The sequence below is a fragment of the Osmerus mordax genome, chromosome 25, assembly GCF_038355195.1.
Source record: "Osmerus mordax isolate fOsmMor3 chromosome 25, fOsmMor3.pri, whole genome shotgun sequence".
NCBI classification, from domain to species: Eukaryota; Metazoa; Chordata; class Actinopteri; order Osmeriformes; family Osmeridae; genus Osmerus; species Osmerus mordax.
The window spans coordinates 5,903,103-5,922,558 of NC_090074.1; the positions used below are offsets into that span (position 1 = coordinate 5,903,103).

The 19,456-nt window shown below is 42.3% G+C and overlaps 4 protein-coding genes across 7 annotated transcripts; 1 reads left to right on the forward strand and 3 right to left on the reverse strand.

Moving 5' to 3' along the window:
* Nucleotides 1-685: 685 nt before the first annotated feature.
* On the reverse strand, nucleotides 686-10,565 carry LOC136933778 (zinc finger Y-chromosomal protein 1). Its single transcript, XM_067229296.1, has 8 exons — nucleotides 10,416-10,565; nucleotides 8,886-8,982; nucleotides 8,422-8,733; nucleotides 7,829-7,978; nucleotides 7,547-7,675; nucleotides 3,901-4,035; nucleotides 3,582-3,725; nucleotides 686-3,380 (listed from the first exon to the last, which is right to left on the reverse strand). Exons 2-8 carry the CDS (start codon nucleotides 8,950-8,952, stop codon nucleotides 2,098-2,100), a joined length of 2,220 nt encoding a protein of 739 aa, XP_067085397.1. The 5' UTR covers nucleotides 8,953-8,982; nucleotides 10,416-10,565; the 3' UTR covers nucleotides 686-2,097.
* A 496-nt stretch (nucleotides 10,566-11,061) lies between these two features.
* Nucleotides 11,062-13,293, reverse strand: c25hxorf58 (chromosome 25 CXorf58 homolog). The gene is made up of 8 exons (XM_067229297.1): nucleotides 13,129-13,293; nucleotides 12,935-13,040; nucleotides 12,756-12,850; nucleotides 12,460-12,565; nucleotides 12,169-12,300; nucleotides 11,906-12,075; nucleotides 11,587-11,734; nucleotides 11,062-11,394 (listed from the first exon to the last, which is right to left on the reverse strand). The coding sequence occupies exons 1-8, from the start codon at nucleotides 13,170-13,172 to the stop codon at nucleotides 11,152-11,154; spliced, it is 1,044 nt and encodes a 347-aa protein (XP_067085398.1). The 5' UTR covers nucleotides 13,173-13,293; the 3' UTR covers nucleotides 11,062-11,151.
* Nucleotides 11,961-17,357, forward strand: apooa (apolipoprotein O, a). Of its 4 annotated transcripts, none has more exons than XM_067229300.1 (10): nucleotides 11,962-12,042; nucleotides 14,241-14,336; nucleotides 14,434-14,553; nucleotides 15,231-15,263; nucleotides 15,979-16,033; nucleotides 16,171-16,266; nucleotides 16,456-16,547; nucleotides 16,746-16,838; nucleotides 16,944-16,988; nucleotides 17,147-17,357. In XM_067229300.1, exons 2-9 carry the CDS (start codon nucleotides 14,268-14,270, stop codon nucleotides 16,986-16,988), a joined length of 603 nt encoding a protein of 200 aa, XP_067085401.1. In that variant the 5' UTR covers nucleotides 11,962-12,042; nucleotides 14,241-14,267; the 3' UTR covers nucleotides 17,147-17,357. The 4 variants fall into 4 exon arrangements, with proteins under 4 accessions (XP_067085402.1, XP_067085401.1, XP_067085400.1 ...); XM_067229298.1 differs by lacking the exon at nucleotides 11,962-12,042 and adding an exon at nucleotides 13,174-13,477; XM_067229301.1 differs by lacking the exon at nucleotides 15,231-15,263 and having other exon boundaries at nucleotides 11,961-12,042.
* A 374-nt stretch (nucleotides 17,358-17,731) lies between these two features.
* sat1a.2 (spermidine/spermine N1-acetyltransferase 1a, duplicate 2) lies at nucleotides 17,732-19,430 on the reverse strand. The gene is made up of 6 exons (XM_067229302.1): nucleotides 19,205-19,430; nucleotides 19,034-19,085; nucleotides 18,826-18,909; nucleotides 18,364-18,465; nucleotides 18,120-18,160; nucleotides 17,732-18,010 (listed from the first exon to the last, which is right to left on the reverse strand). The coding sequence occupies exons 1-6, from the start codon at nucleotides 19,268-19,270 to the stop codon at nucleotides 17,843-17,845; spliced, it is 513 nt and encodes a 170-aa protein (XP_067085403.1). The 5' UTR covers nucleotides 19,271-19,430; the 3' UTR covers nucleotides 17,732-17,842.
* Nucleotides 19,431-19,456: the final 26 nt, after the last annotated feature.

Genomic DNA, 19,456 nt, shown 5'->3' on the forward strand with positions numbered 1-19,456 from the left:
GCGAGCGTGGGAGTCACACAAAATAAATAAACATGCAAAACAATTTCCCCTGATATGCCTGGACAGACTAAGCAAATACCAAGCCCCAAAACAGCACTCACAATAATTACAGCGAGAGCAGTAAAACACTTCCTGAAGCATTCTTATGCTGAATCATACACACTAGCACGGTCTACCCAGCAATGCACCATATCCGATTGTTTTGCAACGTACAAACCCAAGACCCGTCTGCAACGTGGACAGAGGGTGTACACCTGACCCCTTTCCACCGACCGGAATCAGTCCAGCTCACCTGCCGTTCCTCCAACACCCTTTAACCCTCGTGCTGCCTTCGGGTCACATGACCCAAAGGTTCATAACGAACCATCGTTGTGTTTACCCAATTTTACCCAATATAAAAAAAAAAAATTCTTTTAACCTTCGCAATGTGGGGGGTCTGAGACAGCCCGACGGTTAAAAGAAAATGCTTCACTTTGTTTTTGTATGCAGTAAAGTTGTCGCAATACAACGGTGGGTCACAATGACTGATGGGTCAGAATGACCCGAAGAGAACACAAGGGTTAAGTTGTTCGTGGCCTACTTGAATCCAACCCCCTTTTGAACCACTACTGGCTGGCTGACACATTTATTACAGATCTTAGGTGGAGCACATAAATAAAGAGACCCACAGGTAAAATACTTTAGCTTTTTATTTAGCTCCCGTTTTCTTTTTTTAACAAATACACCAAGTACATCCATAACACAGTTCAAATGATTCCTTCTCCTTCACAAATGTTTACATCTACACACTTTTTACAGATTTGTGTACAAAACAATAATTTACGTCCCATAGAATTCTAGTTACACTGAACTATACAACAAATCATGATGAAATAAATATAAAACAGAAATGATAACAGGCAAAAAAAGCCAGAACACAAATATACCACCAGCCCTCACTGTTTTAGTTCTACCAAGGGTACAACAAATACAATTTCCTTTCCAACAATAGGAGCAGATCTGTATGGGTAATTCAGTCCATAGTCATTTGAATCAGTGGTACCAGATACACCTTCCCTACTGCTAAGTGTGTCCACTCAGATGGCCACTTAAATCATTCCAAATATTTGATTGGGCCATGTAAACTGTAAGTATGGAGATATTTACTGCACTGGCATGATCTACAATTCACTGCTAACTTATTGAGCTATGACATTCAGATTGGACCACTCAGATGGACCAGTTGATTTTCACTGCTATGTGGGACGGTTGCAGCCAGATGCAGTCTCTTGACTCCTTTGGACACTGGGTAGCAACATAACCATTTTTCTAACAATTCTCCTTACAATACAAACGTATGATGACAAATGTGGGTCAGAACACCAGGAAGCACAATAGATACATATGTCTGTATGTCAAAACCGACTCAAGCACACAACGTTCAGAACTTTAATTATAGTTGTGAACTTCATAACTGCATTCATAATATTAAAACAATCAATTGGCAAGTGCTATTAGAAGTACCTCTCTTTAACGACTAAGCGTTTTTTGTCGGGTAAATCAAAGTCCATCTCATTGTTTAAATACGAACATCCTGTAAGTGATTCATTTTATATTTTATGTGAGGATACAAACTAAGCTTTATAACTTTTATAAGAACTAAATGGAGTGACTGGAGTAAAAAAAACAAACATGTATCTACAAAAAAGCACAGGGTCCAGACTCTTGCACGCTCTGCCATGCACACTGTCTCCTGCAATGGGACACATGCAGTTAAAGTGCAAGTCTTTACAAGTCTCTGTCAACCTTCACCAGAGAGCTTATACGCAAGCTGGTTTTGTGTAGGTGATACATATGCTTGATGGAATAATTATTTTTTTAAAGGAAGGAAAATAAAAAAAGCTGACTACTTGTTAATGTTTAAAATGCACGCACACACTCATTCAGACGTATAAACAAACATCAAATGTCACTGGTCTCCATTGGCGAGGCACAGTACTAAGGTTGCACTGATTATGTTGTGGTGGTAGTGGCTGCATTAGTGTTGCTGTGGTCGGTTGGTGGCACAAGAAGGAACCAACGCCTGGGAGGGGGGAGGAGGGGGGGGGGGGGGAGAGGTCACTCTCCCTGCACCAGGTCCTTGTGGTGGCGCAGGATATGCTGGTTCTTCTCCGAGGGCCTACGGAAGCCTTTGGAGCAGATCTCACAGCGGTGAGGGTAGTCTTTTGTGTGGATGGAAATCACATGGCGCTTGAAGCCCGAGGCGTCCCCAGTGCTGTAGTCACAGTACTGGCACTGGTACACCCGCCTCTCCCTCGGCCCCTTGCCCCCACTGGACACGTTGGGCACGCTGGCAATACTGGCAAAGCTGACCCCCCCGGAGCCACCCTTCTTTGCTACCGCGCTGGGGGCCGGCCCCTCAAAGGTTCGCTTGGCTTCCGGTTTTTCCGGCGAGGCCTGCTGTTCTTTCGTGTGGACCGACAGGATGTGGCGACTGAGCACGAAGGGGTCTGCGATCTTGAAGTTGCAGTGCCGGCACTGGTGCAGCTTCTTGGCACGGTGCGACGCCGAGTGCTTCTTGAGTTCCGAGGGCCGGTGGAAGCCTTTGCCGCAGACGGCGCACTTGTGGGGGTAGTCCTTGGTGTGCACGGATATGATGTGGCGCTTCAGGTCGCTGGAGTTGGAGCTCTTGTGGTCGCAGTGGGCGCACTGGTGGGTCTTGGCCTCCTCGTGGGTCAGGCTGTGTTGCAGCAGCTCCTCCTCCTCGGCGAAGGTCTGGAAGCAGCGCTCGCACTTGTAGGGCATCTCCTTGCTATGCTTGGTCTTGATGTGCGTCTTGAGGTTGGAGGAATCGGCCGACTTGTAGTCGCAGTAGAGGCAGGAGTAGGGCTTTTCGCCCGTGTGCGTGCGCATGTGTTTCTTGAGCTCCGAGGGGTGGCGGAAGCCTTTGCCGCACTCGACACAGATGTGAGGGAAGCTTTTGCTGTGGACGGCCAGCAAGTGCCGGTTGAGCAGCCCCTGTTCGGCCGTCTCATAGTCACAGAACTTACACTTGTGCATCTTATTGGTTTGAGAAGGTACCTGGCCACTCTTGGGCTCCCGGTGGTGGTGCTGTAGCCGATGCGAGAACAGCGCCGCCTGCTGGTGAAACTCCTTGCCGCACATCTCGCACTCGAACGGGGCCTTGTTGCTTAGCGTGTGGACCTCCATGTGGTTGTGGAGGCTCGCCTTCTTATTGGTGGTGAACTCGCAGTCGGTGCACTGGTACTTCTTCCTGGTCAACACTTCCTGATGGTGGTTCTTGGTGTGGCGTTTGAGGAAGCCTCGGGACTTGAACTTCTTGCCGCAGAGCATGCAGGGGTATACCGTCAGAGGCTGGCCATAGGGGCCGATGATGATAGCTACATGGTGAACGAGAGAGAGAGAGAGACATTAGACAGGGAAAATCAAGTGAACCTACTCCTTTACGGTCGGAGCTACGCTTTACGGTGGAGCAAAGTCACTGACACCAAATACAACAAAGTATATCGACCTGAACTCCCCACAAGGGGACTCTTAGAAGACACGTCACAAGCAGCGGTCCAAGGACGAATGTTCCTCACCTGTCTGGACCTGCCGCGGTTCGGCTCGCCTTTTGCTTTTGCTCCTCTGTCTGTTGAGCTTGTCGCCTCCGTCGGACTCGTCGATGTGCAGGAGAGCACTGGCGGCCCCGTTACGGTTCTCGCAACTTTCACTGTCCTCAGCGCCTGCAGACAACATGAAGGAATCGGCACACACACATGATAAAACCCACGTGTTGACACACCAAACACAAGTACAGTTCTACACCAACCGGGACTACTTATGTTTTCTCCAAAAAGTGGAAAACTGAGTTGAAAGTATATTATTCCAAATGGTTTCCTACTGAAAGCTGCTACTCACCGTAAGCCGCGGCCCACGCCACGGGCATGAAATCCTTGCTGAGAGCCGTGCCGTCGTACGAGCGCTCGTGACTCACTGGCTCCTCCCCTCCCACCACCACCTCCATGTACACATCATCGGACACCTTTGACGTACCTACGCAGGGCCACGAGAAGTGCGCGCAACGCTTGTTATTCAAACATACGCATTCCGCTGAATACATGGCCACGCGGTCTTAGCACATGACACTTTCTTACCCCCATGAATCTCCGAATCACAAGCATCAAACTTAATCTACTGAAAGTACACATCCATTAATACTCCCTCACTATCTTGATTACATTTAATTCCCCGTTATAGCTGTCTATACACCTATTTCCGCTGATAGCGTTTATTGTCGCGTTATTGCTATATTTATTGCTGCTACTGCTTATTACTGTGGCTGTTTTTATTGCTGTTCCAACTTCATTGTTGTTTCTACTTTTATTGGGTGTGCTTTGCCTTCGGCAAGGGCACAACCTTTGTTCTCTCACATATATATTATTATTATTTTTATTATTCTTTTTGCCCCCCTCAAACTCAGTCAATATTTGGCCTACATAGACAACGTAGGTGTCAAAAGTTTCGTCTTGGTAGCGATTGAGTTGCTTCTATTGGAATTTACGTTCCGTTGCATGGTTTAAGTGGAAATTAAGTGTTTGTGGCGAAAAGTGAAGCTAACGGTGGCTAATTTGCTAGCCACAGTCAATGACGCTACTTACGTCACTAACGTCACGAAAACACGCGTGACTACCTTTGCCAGAACATTCGTTTCACATCTGTTAACTTGGGGGATAGCTAGGCTAACTATAGCTTTACTGCAAGGCAGCTGCAGAAACGCCACAAGAAAAGAGGCCAGGGTGATAACTATTTACTCATTTTACTTTGTGATATGACACACAATTGTGATGTGTAATGTACAATATAAGCTGATATTATTAAGGAAGTACATCTACTTTCGGAAACAGTAGTCTACTATTTCACTGAAGTATTAGCATCATGACATTAGCCTGTGTTTCCCGGGCAACACATACTACAGTGGTCTATGATGTAGCGTTATCTGTTTTCAATCGTTAAAATAAACATTCCTCACATATACATTTTCGTTGTAGGATTTATTCTGACATTAGAAAACGATTTGTTGGTGAAATTACCATTACCTGTGGTTTCAAACCAGTGTAGCTCACTGCAACGCTGTAGCTTACGCGAGACACACTACAAAAACATCTAGCTACAGTACACAGCTGTTTAGGAAGTCAAACGGCGACAGAAAATGTTCGGTACTTAAATCAAAAGTCTATCTAACTACTAACCTGAACTTCATTGCCACAGCCTAAACGTTGTCAATCTGTTCATGAAAATAATTAATTTCAGCCCAAACCGTACAACGGAACGTTAAATCCAATTCAACCAACGCAATCGCTACCAAGACGAACACAGCAGTAGTCCAGTACTGTACCGTAGTAGTACAATTTACCGGGGCAGCTTCTCCACACAGGGCTATATCGCATTTTGCGTTTTTACTGACAATGATCGCTACCAGTGAGCTTTTCATGAATGAGCGATTTTCCACTAAATAAATGTCAAGCTTATTTACGTTTTGGGGGGCATATTTTCAGTTAGCAGATGGTACCGTGAATCGCGATTCCATCTTCTACTGCCTGGTAACGTCGTAGAATAATCTTCAAAGGGGTTGTTTATTCATGAATGAATGCAATATGAGTAGGCTAAATGCCTGAAAATATCATGAGAAGGGAAAAACTTAAAATGACGTTTAAATCATAGAGATTAGGTCAATTTTTACACCGGTCTGCACTAATGTCACGAAAACACGCGTGACTACCTTTGGCAGAACATTCGTTTCGCATCTGTTAACTTGGGGGATAGCTAGGCTAACTATAGCTTTACTGTAAGGCAGCTGCAGAAACGCCACAAGAAAAGAGGCCAGGGTGATAACTATTTACTCATTTTACTTTGTGATATGACACACAATTGTGATGTGTAATGTACAATATAAGCTGATATTATTAAGGAAGTACATCTACTTTCGGAAACAGTAGTCTACTATTTCACTGAAGTATTAGCATCATGACATTAGCCTGTGTTGCCCGGGCAACACATACTACAGTGGTCTATGATGTATCTGTTTTCAATCGTTAAAATAAACATTCCTCACATATACATTTTCGTTATATGATTTATTCTGACATTAGTAAACGATTTGTTGGTGAAATTACCATTACCTGTGGTTTCAAACCAGTGTAGCTCACTGCAACGCTGTAGCCTACCCGAGACACTAGTGTGAGTAGCTAACAAAAACTCCTCAGCTGTTCAAGTCAAACGGTGACAGAACATGTTCGGCACTCCCCTTACTCAAAAGTCTTTCAATAGTTGAAACAATCTGACTACTAACCTGAACTTCATTGCCACAGCCTAAACTTTGTCAATCTGTTCATGAAAATAATTAATTTCAGCCTTAACCGTACAACGGAACGTTAAATCAAAATGATGGGGAGTCAGGTGGCTGAGCGGTGAGGGAGTCGGGCTAGTAATCCGAAGGTCGCCAGTTCGATTCCCGGTCATGCCAACTGACGTTGTGTCCTTGGGCAAGGCACTTCACCCTACTTGCCTCGGGGGAATGTCCCTGTACTTACTGTAAGTCGCTCTGGATAAGAGCGTCTGCTAAATGACTAAATGTAAATCGAATTCAACCAACGCAATCGCTACCAAGACCAACACAGCAGTAGTCTAGTACTGTACTGTAGTAGTATAATTTACCGGGGCAGCTTCTCCACACAGGGCTATATCGCATTTTGCGTTGTTACTGACAATGATCGCTACCAGTGAGCTTTTTATGAATGAGCGATTTTCTACTAAATAAATGTCAAGCTTATTTACGTTTTTGGGGGCATATTTTCAGTTAGCAGATGGTACTGTTTGAATCGCGATTCTATCTTCTGCCGGTAACGTGGTAGAATAATCTTCAAAGGGGGTTCTTTATTAATGAATGAATGCAATATGAGTAGGCTAAATGCCTGAAAATATCACGAGAAGGGACAACTTAAAAGGACGTTTAAGTCATAGAGATTAGGTCAATTTTTACACCGGTCTGCCAAATGTATTCGTTTTGATTCAGCCTGTTAGCTGCCTCTTGCAGGGGAAATGAGAAGACATCATATTTCATTCGACACTTCACTCGTATTTTGAGTTGTAAATGAGCAGCAAAAAAAAGATGCTTTTAAATCTATGTAATCTTTATAAATAATAAGTAGGCCCGATGCATTTTTATATAAAATATACAGACCCCTGTGCAACCGACGCAAGCAAGCACACCCTACAATTTCCCCAGAAATTGTACCCTCTCTAGTTGTTATTGCTGTTTTTGTTATTTTTGCCAGCACTTTATATAAACGTATTAATATGTCCTTAGTTAACTAAATTAATATTTAAGTACTTAATACATGTAATTAATTTTTGCTTCTTACGTGGCTGTTGCCTTGTCCAAAGAACTACATTACGCACAATTACCTCTGTAACACTGTGCTCTCACACTCATTTTAATATTTCACTCGTTGACATTTACCTCTGTACAAAGAAAAAGAGAGAGAGAAAAAAAAACAACACATACCATGGTTGCCCTGATTGTGGTGAGAGTCTCCAACAGACATGTAGACCATCTTCTCTCTGACGGGTCGCCCAGAGGTATCCGCCATGGCTACACTCTCTGGCTCACCATCACTGACATCCACCGTTTCGCCTACGCAAACAGCACAGGCATAACACTTAAAACATAACTGCACATACTTCCAGACTTCTCTGAAACAGTCAATTTAGGCAACCAATAAAAACACATATGCAAAGCATACATAGAAAGTTCCAGTCAGTGTGTGGAAGTGGTTGTAGCTCTTACCCATGTCATCCTCCCCAGAGTCGGCCTTGAAAATGTACACTTTGATGACCTCCTGGCCATCTTCATCCTTCTCCACTTCCTGGTCCTCCACTGCCCCCTCCACTGTGACCTCTGTCCCATCATCTGACACCATTTTACCTGCCTCATCCACTGTGGCAAAACAAAGCAGGGACGAGAGAAGAGAAAGAGTTCAACATGAAACATCATGAGAAAAGACAAAAAGGGAGTATTGCTGTAATTACACTCTTCCCCCCCCCCCGCCCTGGAAAAAAACAACAACTGGTTGGTTGGAGAAGCTCCTATTGGCTATTGTCCGTGCATATCTAATACAACAAGGCAGATTGTGTGCTGGGAATTTGAAACTAGTAAAAAAAAGTAGGATTTCTAGAACATTAAGACATCCCTCACTCACTCACTCACTCACTCACTCACTCACTCACTCACACTTTACAAGAGCCAGCGATGGATGGTGCACTTTTCCGGCAAACATAATGCGGACTACAACCTCAATTTAAGTGAGACTGAGATAATAGGATGAGAGATTTTGCCTTAACAGAGGGGTGTTGATTTTAAGTCGAAGGGCTAAAACTTACAAGAGATCATCAGGTAGTCACCACAGCCCTCTGGGTCCTCTTGCTCCGGATCCAATCCATCTTCCTCAGGGATGTCCCCCATGGCAACCCCCTCCTCCTCTCCCTCCAAGGACATCCCACAGGTCTCCACGGCAACATCCTCATCCTCCTCGCAGTGCACATACTCGGCCACGACGTCCTCGACGGCGTCCTGAATCACTAGCTCCTCGGGGGCAAACCTGTGCACTGCCATCCCCTCGCCCTCGCCCTCAGACACCAAAACAGTCTCCTGTAGTTCCACCACAAACTCCTCTCCGCCAGCACCTCCGTCATCTGGAACACAAAGGGAAGTAGAACGTGAGTGTTCACAGGTTCAAAACACAGTTTGTAGTTTTAAAATGGCCAAAATGCAGCCATACAGAGGCTAGATGCAAGAATATCCTATGGAGTATTCCAATAAACAATGTCATTTTGTTCTCCGTTACCTGATCCATGCAATATAATTTTTGGCTCTTGGGAACTGAGTGCAAGCCTTGTCTCATCCTCATCCATTGTCCTTACACTGCATCTGTTACTGAAGAGCTGGAGACATACATTCATCAAATTATTGTCCAATAAAGCTCAACAAGACACTTGAATAATTAGACTACCATTTATTGGAGATTAACTGTGGTTTAGGCAAAGGAAGTATATACAAAAAAAGCTATTTTCTGAATTGTAGGTTTCCAACCATATGCAAAGGCAAAGATACAGTCAATAAATTACACATGGTAGTGTGATAAAATATAAACTGATGTTTGCACCGTGCTCTGTGTGTATCTGTGCGTAGGGGATGGTGCATTAGGAGTAATATTTATAGCAACGATTTCGTTTGCAGATTGTTTGCATAAAGGATGCAAGCATAACATTTCCATTACAAAATCCGTATGTGGAGACTCATTTGAACCATGCACATCGTTTTATAATCAATAATCAGTCATATCGCGATGCTTAAACAAAGGTTTCTGACATTTAGCCGTAGTGCCACTTAATTAGCTAGCCTAGCGAACCATCGATCACACACACTATGGTGGCGATTGACAGCGGTGAGTGCGCTTCGTTGTGACCCTTGTATCAGACAGCTGCGCATGATGTAATTACTAGGCGAACTGCAAAAATCGTACCACAAGAATACGAAACACAAGGAAGGTGCCAGTTCAATTGAAAACTGGCTCATATTTTGCCAAAAGGTTAGTTGGCTTCACAGATAGCTAGTATTAGCTATCTGCGGCTGCAAAATCGGGGAACTTGCAGGATACATAGCTATATTTAAACCATATCATACAAATCAATTGTAGCTAATTAACATTGAAGATATTCTCAATGAATGTCTTGCTAAGTAGTATATCTAACTAACTATTTACCTACTACAGTGTCACCCATGCCATTGCCAATATAAAATCAGGAAAACATGTTTCACAAAACACACATTTAAAGACAGCTGATCACACCCACGTACGGGCGGTTGTAAACAAATGACAGTTTAACAAAACCTGCTAGCTACTGACTGTACAACCACTGCCACTGCGGCCCTTGTCTACGAACAAGAAACCCCTAACGTTAGCGTTAGCTCTTTTGCGTCTGTTTCAAAGCCATGCGCCATTTTGTTTGAGATTGGTACATCTGTTTTCGAACAAAAATGTTAGCTACAAAGTATTTCACATATGCAAAGATACATTATGTTTCACAAAGACGACCACAAATATATTCGTGTATCATACGGATCATCAAGATCATCCCTGCAGTCCCTTGTTTTCGTATCTTAATGGCTAGCTAACTACGTTGAGGACAAGCTAATTGTGGCCCATTTGAGGCCTGGGCCCAAATGAACGGGCCTACGATCCTCCCCTCCTCCCAGCTTCGAAGGTAGAAAAACGTAAATAAATAAAAAATGCCCGTGCAATCTCACAGCTGTCGCACCAGGCAATTTACATTTTTTTTCACATGCATGAATACGAGCACAATAGATTGCATACCTGAGTGTATGGTGGGTACGGGATAGTCTTGTTTTTTGTCTCGCCAGGCCGTCAGGTTTCCCCAGACTCGGGCTGGATTCAGTCGGGAGTTTGAGCCGGTTGGGCGGGCCGCCGAGGCGCAGGGAGGGAGGGGCCGGTAGTCTTTTGGAGCTTCAGTGAAACTCGGAATCGCTACAGCCCCCAGCTCCGCCAGCACCAAGGCCGCCGTCAGCACAACACGTCACAGCCTGAGAGTTGTAGGAAAATGCGGAAGAAGTCTGGAAATCCTACCGGTAGTCAGCAAGCAGGCCATGGTCAGGATATAAGCCTCAGTCTTTGGCTGCCTGGGCCTACTACACTGTATGTTTAGTTTGCTTATACTGGGCATGCAACTTTAATTCTGTATAGGATATGGAGAACAAATTGATTTTATAAGGGCAACATTGCAGGCTGCCCATTGGTGTTATGTGTGTAATACAGGCTATTATTATGGATTTAAATGTCTTATAGCTAATACAAGTTTGTCAATTAATTAATAAGTGGACACCATATCAAGGGGTTAAGGATATGCAAAAATTACATGTGCACAGGGGTGTATCCAATGTAAAAACTGAAGACACATACCATACAAACATGAATAGCTTACAACTTACTGTACCTTCTTTAATTTGTAAAAAAGCAATTACTTTATTTACATTTAAGTTTAAATATATGATGCCATTTAGCCTTCCTCTGACATGGGTTAACCAAGCTGAAATTACTTTTCTTGTAGGCAGGGTACAGTGTCAATGTCAGAGATATCAAGTTGCTTTGTCCATGTGAAAAGCTCATCGGCCTCATCCTCCCACTCAGAGAAGAAAACATCACTGGAGCCTTTCTCCTCCACCAGAGGCACAGCCATACGCGTTGAAACAGACTCCATAAGTCCTCCAAGACTGTTGTTCTCCTGACTGTCTATATCTTGCTCTATTGTTCTCCAGTCTCCATTGTTGTCTTCTTCCTATTCAAGAGGGTAGAAACAAGAAGGCCCCTGGGTGTCTCACAACTCAGTGATTCAGTCAGTGATCAGTGATTCGAAGTGAAAGCTCTGCTAAATAGCTTGGTGGACTTGCACTCGGTCACATCCTCGGCCCGATCAGTAACACAAAGGTGTGAGACACACGAAGAATGTAGTTGTTTGAAGCAGACTCACCCCGAGTTTATTCTGTAGCAAGTGCAGCTGTCTCATGCGGTGAGTGGTGCTGCACTTACGGGAGGAGTGACACGTTGGCAAGATTGGCGTTGGATTGAGGACTGATCGTTCAGTTGAAACAATGGAAGAGGGGGGCGTGGCAGGAGACCTAACATCAAGTTAAGACCATAAAGTAACCATCATTAATATCGAATTTCCTAATAGCTGATCATAATACACTGTTATTAATATCACATTTTGTAATAGACAATGATGTTAGGCTGTTATGTAGAAACGGATACATCAGAGAGCAATAACGGTTTCCTCTGATTCTTTTTACCTCTGCAGTCGAGGGTTCTGACCCCCATCCCGCCACAGAGACAACAGGCGCTTTTGCTGAAGCCTGTCTGTCGCCGTACCCCTCTGAGGAAGTCCCTTCAGAGAGAGGGATCTCCACGTGTTCTCTCTTCCGCCAAGGTATGCAGGGAGCTCATCCACATGACTTGTATACTGTAGGCATGTTGGCAAAGGCTTTATTCCTATGGTCTATCAAATCAAGTGGACAAGAAACTGCCCTGTTGCTGATGTCACTCCTTCGCTCACCTGCATGTAGTCCCTCATACACGTTACATCAGATGTATCTACAACTGTTCTGCCTTGTCTCTGGATCTCATCAGCCAGGATATGATTTAAGAAAATCCTGCTCCCCATCATTCTGCGAGTGTCTGTTGTTCCCTGTACAATTATAGAGAACATGAGGACAAATAGAGATAGGCTTCTGTAGATTGTGTATAAAGGTATTCCCATAGGGAATGTCAGTATTTTTGCTGGATGGACAATGAATATAATAATGGTATTATTAACCACATATTGAGAGGGTAAGTGAACAATTACCAAATGATTGGGTCGAAACACTCTTTTTCCAGAAATGTACTGTCCTCCTCCCCCGAGGTGGAAAATCTTAAAGACTATCACTGGAGGGAACTTGGAACCTGAAAATCTTTAATCCAGACAGATCACTGATTGTTTTGAGATGAAATAATTACTTCTAGGCTATCCTTTTTAAAATTTTGAACCATTATAAAACATTTATTAAGTTGTGTTTGTAACCAACTGTATTTGTGTTTTTACTGTAATTTGGTGTGGAGACATCAATGTTGACAAATGTAAAGATACCTGTCACTGGTTACCTGAATCTGACCTCGCAATGCATACTCGGATCTTTTAACAGATCCGCCTCTATCGGGCTAAGTAGGCGGAGAACAGCAGGTGCCAGGCAGTTCTCCTATAAAATCATACGGTACAACTCCATTATTTTGAACTCCCATTATAACTCGGATGTTCTGAATGATTGACAATATTCACCTACAGCAGCACGCACAGTCTCCAACAGTAGTTGAAATAGTCGCCTGTCTTGGTAACACCGCCAGTATGCTTGAATCTTCCTTGCGCCAAATACACACTTTTGGTCGGTTCTGTAATATATATGCACACGAATGTTAACTTAATCTACGCATGGTATGTATGCCCATCGTTGTGTATTTGCGTTATCTCAAACCTTACCCATACTCCATAGTATGATTGTGTGATGTTGACGGCAACTGCATGGGCGCCGAAAGATTGGACTGTGCCTGTGCTGTCTTTTGAGTTATAGTTGCTAGGGAGACGACTCTTACACCTGCCGCTGCCAGTGACAAAAGTAGACTAATTCGTCGCAGCAAGAGTTTTTGCGCAAGATTCCTTGAATGGGTTGAGATATAGGCTACGTTTGGAACAGCTGCACCAAGGTGGGCAAAATGGAAAAGAGCGACTTTTGGAATTAGTGCCCGACAGATCGGTGTATGTCCTTTCAGAGACACCGTAGGAACTGTGGCAAAGGTAGCTTGGATACTTTACCCTACTTGGATACAAGGTGAGACTAGTTTACAATGTTACAGTAGCCTACATCTACTGTAGTACAGTATCTAGCTACATCCTAACCTATGTTGGCATATGTGTATATTGTAATCAGACAATTATATGTAGATCGTGGCACCATTCTCATTGTAAAGTGTCTAATGCGGTCTACTCGGCTAATAAGCTGTAAGAGGACTTTTAAGGACAGAGCTGTCAGACTGCAAGGGTACTAGAAGTAAAATGTGAGACTAGTGTCGAATTTGCTAAACAGGCCTAGGCTAGTACGCCAGGTACATTTGTAAAATATCTTATGATTTTCAGTCACATTAAGGGAAATGTCACAACATTTTCTTTAGCAATTTGGTTCTTGCAGACACAAATTTGTGTCACATGTCTGAATGTAAAAAGGATTATCCTTCTTTCGAAACGCCAGATGGCGATGTTGTTCTTCAATTGACTTTAATAGCTACAGATGAGCTCACACAAAAGTAGGCCTAGGTAATACCTCCAAAGGTCAGGACATTTACAAATGTTCGTATTTGGCCTGTTGTCTCGTGATTTTTTTGTAGATATCTAATAGTAATATATTTTAACCCTATAAAGTTGCATTAGCTGAGATAACAGTATGCAATGTTAATGATAAGACTCATAACAAAAACAATGAAATAACTATTTTCAGGTACAGTGTCTGTGAGCAACATTTTATTGAACCATGGATTCTGTGAAAGGATCAATAGAGTGAATTAAAATGACTGTGACTCAATGCCAACTCTTTCTAGGTGACTGCTGTGCCTATAGCTCTGGGAATGATGTCAGGGATTGTGTTTGCTGCTACCAAAGACAAGTCCAATGTCACTGTAGTAAATATTGATGAGGTATAAATGTGCCCAATTCACAAATTCTGAGTTTACATACCTGAGAAGAGCCAATGAAAACCCAGATCAATTTTCTAATATAATTTGTTCCCTACAGCTGTCTCTCTACACAACCCCTAAGCAGAAGCTTTTGTTTGTGAAGACAGAGAATGGCCAGTTGGAGCAAGGTGTGGCCACCATAAGACAAACTGTTGAGCCTTATGCAACTTGGTGTCAGGTAAATGAATAACTTGGTTCCAAGGTTTCTTTTTCAATAGTCTCTCCGCTTTGGTAATTCTTGGGTATGTGTGGAAATACACAATGTGAGACAACAGTTTGCATGATGCTGATGGTCAACCCTAACAACCTTGGTGTTAATAGAGCTGCCGATTTTTCTTGCCTTATCATCACAGATGGTTTGACATGAATTACTCTTTCCAAAGTTTCAGAAATTTCCCTGGGAGTTTTTCCATCTGCAGTTCTATGGGCACATGTGAAGCCCTCTGTGACATTGCTGGAAAAAAAAGGGATTTACAAATGAAATTTGATTTGACACGATTTAGAAGTCAAGTCCGCAATGTTTTGGGGCAAATACATACATTTGTTATGCACTTCAAATGTTCAGTGTCTAAGTGCAGCTAATTGTTTCTGCAATCGATGACTAGTATCCCTGCTGTGATCACATACATGTATGTTTCCTCTAACTCATCCTGCTTAGTGAGTCACACCAACCGGTAGTTGTTAACTATGTGACGCATAGATAAGTAGACACTCACCATGATTCCATGCAGCATGGCATTATTAATGACGTTAGAGATGTAATGACTTCTTGCTGTAATTGGTGCATTTTTTTAAATTGTGCTGCTTGCTTCCTCTGCCTTTCCATGGTGCTCACATGCTATCCTCCCCTTTCAGCAATCAGTTCACAGTGCAGTGGAAAAGGTCCAGGTACTCCACCAGAACCACATGCATGCACACACAAAGTTTCATATCCTGCTTTGGACACTGTCACGGTCCAGAGTTCAGATATGAATATGTCAGTCACACCATCCAACCCCCTGTGCTAGTGCCCGCTTCAGATTTGCTTTAGTTTCTTATTATGTCCATTCTGTACTTTTGGCATTGTTGCTACTTAACTAGCTACATACATCTCCAGTTGTGGCACTCTCCCGTTGTCGAACATTTACGGACAGCATCCTTGAAAAGCTTTGCTGGTACTTTGGTACAGGATCACGTCTTGACAATTGTTAAAAGTAAATCATGTTTGTTTGATGCTTTGTTCCAGTTGAAGAGGAATTGCAAAATCCTGATTGCATTGGGCAGTAAAAAAAACTGCAACCTTTAAAAAGGGATTCTAAACTGTGAAATACATTTATGTAATATAGGCAATTCTAGTCTAGCAGGTCTATTTTAAGGCAAGTTACTAATACATCTTACCGTCAATAATCAATGGAGGACATTCAATTTCACTCAAATCCTTAAAAGGTTACACAACAGTAGCAGTACTATATCAGTAATACAATTACTGAATTAACAGGACAGTACATTATGCAAATTAACAGAAAATCGACACTTGGAGCTTTGTACAAATAGGATTGGCATAATGTAATACACATTTTTTACAATGTGTTTATTTTGTTTTTTTCTTTCTGTGAAATACAAGGGTACCTATGAGAAAGTGAAGCCAAAGGTGGAAAGCATTATCCAATTTGGAACTGGTGAGAAAACAAATCTTATAATACTGAAACGTCTTCACAATTGTTCACACTCACCTTACATGACTGCACCCTTCACATAGAATCGATAGGAATTACCCACACAAAGGCAGTTATCAGATAAGTCTACTCTTTTTCAGATAGTTATGCCTACCTCAAAAACCCTCCACCTGAATTCTATCCGCGGGCTGGAATCATTGGTTTCACTGGCTTCCTTGGAATCTTTCTTGCAAGAGGTAAACACAGCAAGATTAAGAGAGGCAACAAACACTTAGGGGCATTGGGAAACCGGTTCTGTCTTTGGATGAAGTGTATGGTATTTGTCACGGTTGAATCTGTCATGTTAGATACTTTCTACTCTGAGTGAAAACCATTATGTCATTTTAACATGTGCTTTACACTGTTTATATCTTCCCCTTTCCCAGGCTCCAGAGTGAAGAGACTAATCTACCCTACTGGCCTGATGGCTATTAGCACCTCTCTATACTACCCCCAGCCTGCTGCAACAATTGCCAAGGTGAAAACTGTCTTATTTCAAGTTTACTGTAGTAGCTTACTTGTAAAAAAAGAAGAAAAGTCTTACTGCTATGAGACACACATAATACACTAAGCAGTTACAAAAGTCCACAAAGCAACAGTCAAATAGTTTGTGTATTGCACCCATTACGGGTTTCATAGTGCAGTAAAAACTTGACACACTTTTTTGTTCCTCTAGTCAAGCGGGGACTACGTGTATGATTTAGCACTGCAGGGCTATGTTGCCATGGAGAATGTGTTCAAGCCTGCCAGCAAACTAGCTGTAGAGAAGGTAACATTGAGTTCATTAAATATGGATCATATAACTAGCCTACCAGGTAAATCAGTTATTTGGTCTATATGGCTTATTTGAAATTTCCTACCTTCCCTTCTGTAGTCGGTGAATGAAGAGGGGCTTGCTCCTGAAACCAAACCTGAATAGGTAAATACAAAACTGTAGGATAACAACACTTCACTATTTGCCTTCCACACATTAAAAGTGATGGTTAACTTACACAGTACTAAACTATTATTTTAATGACTCTGATTACCTTGACCAATGTTATATTGCTATCTAACATAGTGACATCTATTTTACAGGTCTACCAACATCATGATGACAAGTACTCAAGATTAGCAGTCTTCCAGGCATTGCAGGTCCATCCTACTGAACACCATGGTTTGTCATGGGCACAATTGTTCTCATTTCGATGTTCTCATGACTCACTTTTGCACTAGCCTCTTTCTGTAGAAGATAGGGCCTGTCACCAAGATTGTATTTATATAAGGCTAAATAAAAATCTATTTTATATCCAGTTTTAAAAGCATCATGATTAAAAAATAATTATACATGCTCATTTAACGTAACAAAAAGCTTTTACTCCAGTAATAAAACTTAATTGATAGAATTATGCTGTCAAAATCCAGGATTAACTAGTAAAACCAAAGACTGTCTCCTTTTCTCTTATAGTGCCAGCATTTGACCCTCCAAACTGGGACTGTGTTGAGAAATCCAAATTAAATTCCGTCTTTTGAAAAATGCTGATGAAAGTATACTTCCTCTCACAGAAACCGAAAGCATCAAGAGACAACATTTTCCGATGACACATCCAATGTCATGGGAGTTTCACAATCCTTACCCATGTGAACCTTATTAGAGGTCATCCTATGAAACCGAGACAAGAATTGGACAAAAAACACGTTTATTGTTTTAAAATATTGGTGTGCATCCGTATAATCAAACAAACAAGGGGACAACTTCCACTGGAATCAATTACGAGTGAGAAGTCGACAGCTCTACTTGGCGTTGATCTTAAGCAGGTCTTCCTTTTCAATAGCAAACAGCCGCCAGCCCTCCTCAAGAGAGAGGTCGGAGGCTCCACGACGTTTGTAGAACTCGATAGATGGCTTGTTCCATTCTGCCACTATGAAGTGCATGCTGCTGCAGCGGGTTTTAACTGCCGTCTAGGAAAAAGGTGGAGGCCAAGATGAGACAGAGGGGGAGCAGCTCTGAGGCGTCATTTAGACTAAAACCTAAAGAAAGATGTCAATGTGGAAGGTTGGATGTACTCACCTCACTTAGAGCCTTGATTATTTTGGAACCGATGCCATAACCTGAAGGGGGTAAAAGTAGAAATTATTTTTGAAAAGCTAGTTTTAGGTTTAAATTTAGATTGTGTGCTTAATGAATCTGTACATATATATAGGAAGTAAAGTAAGCCTTGGCAGAGATTATAAAACTTAAGTGCTGCTTAAGGGATATACTTTATTAAAATGGAATGTAAGCACACCAGGAAATGTTTTGACTAGGTACTTACCCCTGAACTCCTCCATTACATAAAAGTCCTCTAGGTAGAGCAGCTTCCCAATCCACGGGTCATAAGTAAAGTAGTACATGGCAAACCCAATCACAGTATATCCTACAAAGAAAATGTGTACCATTTTAGTGCTCGCCACAGACATTTCTATTAGGCACTGCGTATGGTGGTGTGTGATCCAATGGGACAGTTTAAATACTGATGGTTAACCAATATTTCACCTAACTGGTAACTTGACAGTAGATAAACACAGCTCTCTATAATGCTTGACTAGCAATTGATGTAGGCCTATGACTTGTTTCATTATTGCCAGAAATGCACTGTAAATTGGGTAAAAACTTCCAACGGTTAGGCTGCAGTTAAACGGTATGTTACAACCTTTTTATCGCAATGGCATTTGACAAGTTTGACTTGTCAAAGCAGAAAAAAATTATTCTGGGAAAGCCTTCAAGTATTGTTTACCATCAGAGCTCTGCTTTTCTTCGGGGACTTCCGCGACTATGCAGTGGTAGAATGGATGATCGCCAAAGCCGTCCTCAAGTAGTTCTAAAGGGGAAGAAGTAGGCTAGGCCTAATTAGATTTTTTACCTAAAGCCTTCTTATGAGACATCAGGATTAACTGTGTTTATTTTGTTATAAAACATGACACATTCAAAGTAGGCTACGTCACCTTTCTCGGTCAATATGACTTGTTCTTCCATTTCTTCAAATTTAGCAAGTTCCTAGAAAGGGAAAGGTTTGCTAAAATGTTGATACGTTCTTACCATGGTTTTATAAATTGTAAAACGACGTAATAGGATTGGATAGATTTGTTTGTTTTTTATCGATACACTGTGCCTACCTTTATGAGTCGCAATATGTTTGAGACGTCCTTGGGTTCAGCTTTCCGTAATATGAAATTGGCCATTTTCTTTTTTTACTCTTTTTTCCTTTTCTCACAAGTCCTCTGAATGTAAAAAGAAGCAAAATCTGTTTCTTCATTCGCTTCAAAGGAGTTTTCACCCCACAGAAAAGTTTTTTTTTCAGCTCACGCGGAATTACATTCGCATCTAGTCGCTCGCAGCGCAGTGACCAAATTCCGGACAAGTAGACC

What these genes read in the sequence shown, in the direction of transcription:
- LOC136933778 (XM_067229296.1), bottom strand. Translation starts at nt 8,952, where the DNA reads ATGGATGAGGATGAGACAAGGCTTGCACTCAGTTCCCAAGAGCCAAAA. An exon ending in AATTATATTGCATGGATCAG is followed by an intron (nt 8,734 to 8,885) that starts GTAACGGAGAAC and finishes TTTGTGTTCCAG; the next exon opens with ATGACGGAGGTGCTGGCGGA. An exon ending in CCACAATCAGGGCAACCATG is followed by an intron (nt 4,036 to 7,546) that starts GTATGTGTTGTT and finishes GGCCCTGCGTAG; the next exon opens with GTACGTCAAAGGTGTCCGAT.
- c25hxorf58 (XM_067229297.1), bottom strand. Translation starts at nt 13,172, where the DNA reads ATGCAGTTGCCGTCAACATCACACAATCATACTATGGAGTATGG. An exon ending in AATCATACTATGGAGTATGG is followed by an intron (nt 13,041 to 13,128) that starts GTAAGGTTTGAG and finishes TATATATTACAG; the next exon opens with AACCGACCAAAAGTGTGTAT. An exon ending in CATTGCGAGGTCAGATTCAG is followed by an intron (nt 12,566 to 12,755) that starts GTAACCAGTGAC and finishes TCTGGATTAAAG; the next exon opens with ATTTTCAGGTTCCAAGTTCC.
- apooa (XM_067229300.1), top strand. Translation starts at nt 14,268, where the DNA reads ATGATGTCAGGGATTGTGTTTGCTGCTACCAAAGACAAGTCCAATGTC. An exon ending in CTTATGCAACTTGGTGTCAG is followed by an intron (nt 14,554 to 15,230) that starts GTAAATGAATAA and finishes CTCCCCTTTCAG; the next exon opens with CAATCAGTTCACAGTGCAGT. An exon ending in GTGCAGTGGAAAAGGTCCAG is followed by an intron (nt 15,264 to 15,978) that starts GTACTCCACCAG and finishes GTGAAATACAAG; the next exon opens with GGTACCTATGAGAAAGTGAA.
- sat1a.2 (XM_067229302.1), bottom strand. Translation starts at nt 19,270, where the DNA reads ATGGCCAATTTCATATTACGGAAAGCTGAACCCAAGGACGTCTCAAAC. An exon ending in ACATATTGCGACTCATAAAG is followed by an intron (nt 19,086 to 19,204) that starts GTAGGCACAGTG and finishes TTCCCTTTCTAG; the next exon opens with GAACTTGCTAAATTTGAAGA. An exon ending in TAATCAAGGCTCTAAGTGAG is followed by an intron (nt 18,011 to 18,119) that starts GTGAGTACATCC and finishes CCTTTTTCCTAG; the next exon opens with ACGGCAGTTAAAACCCGCTG.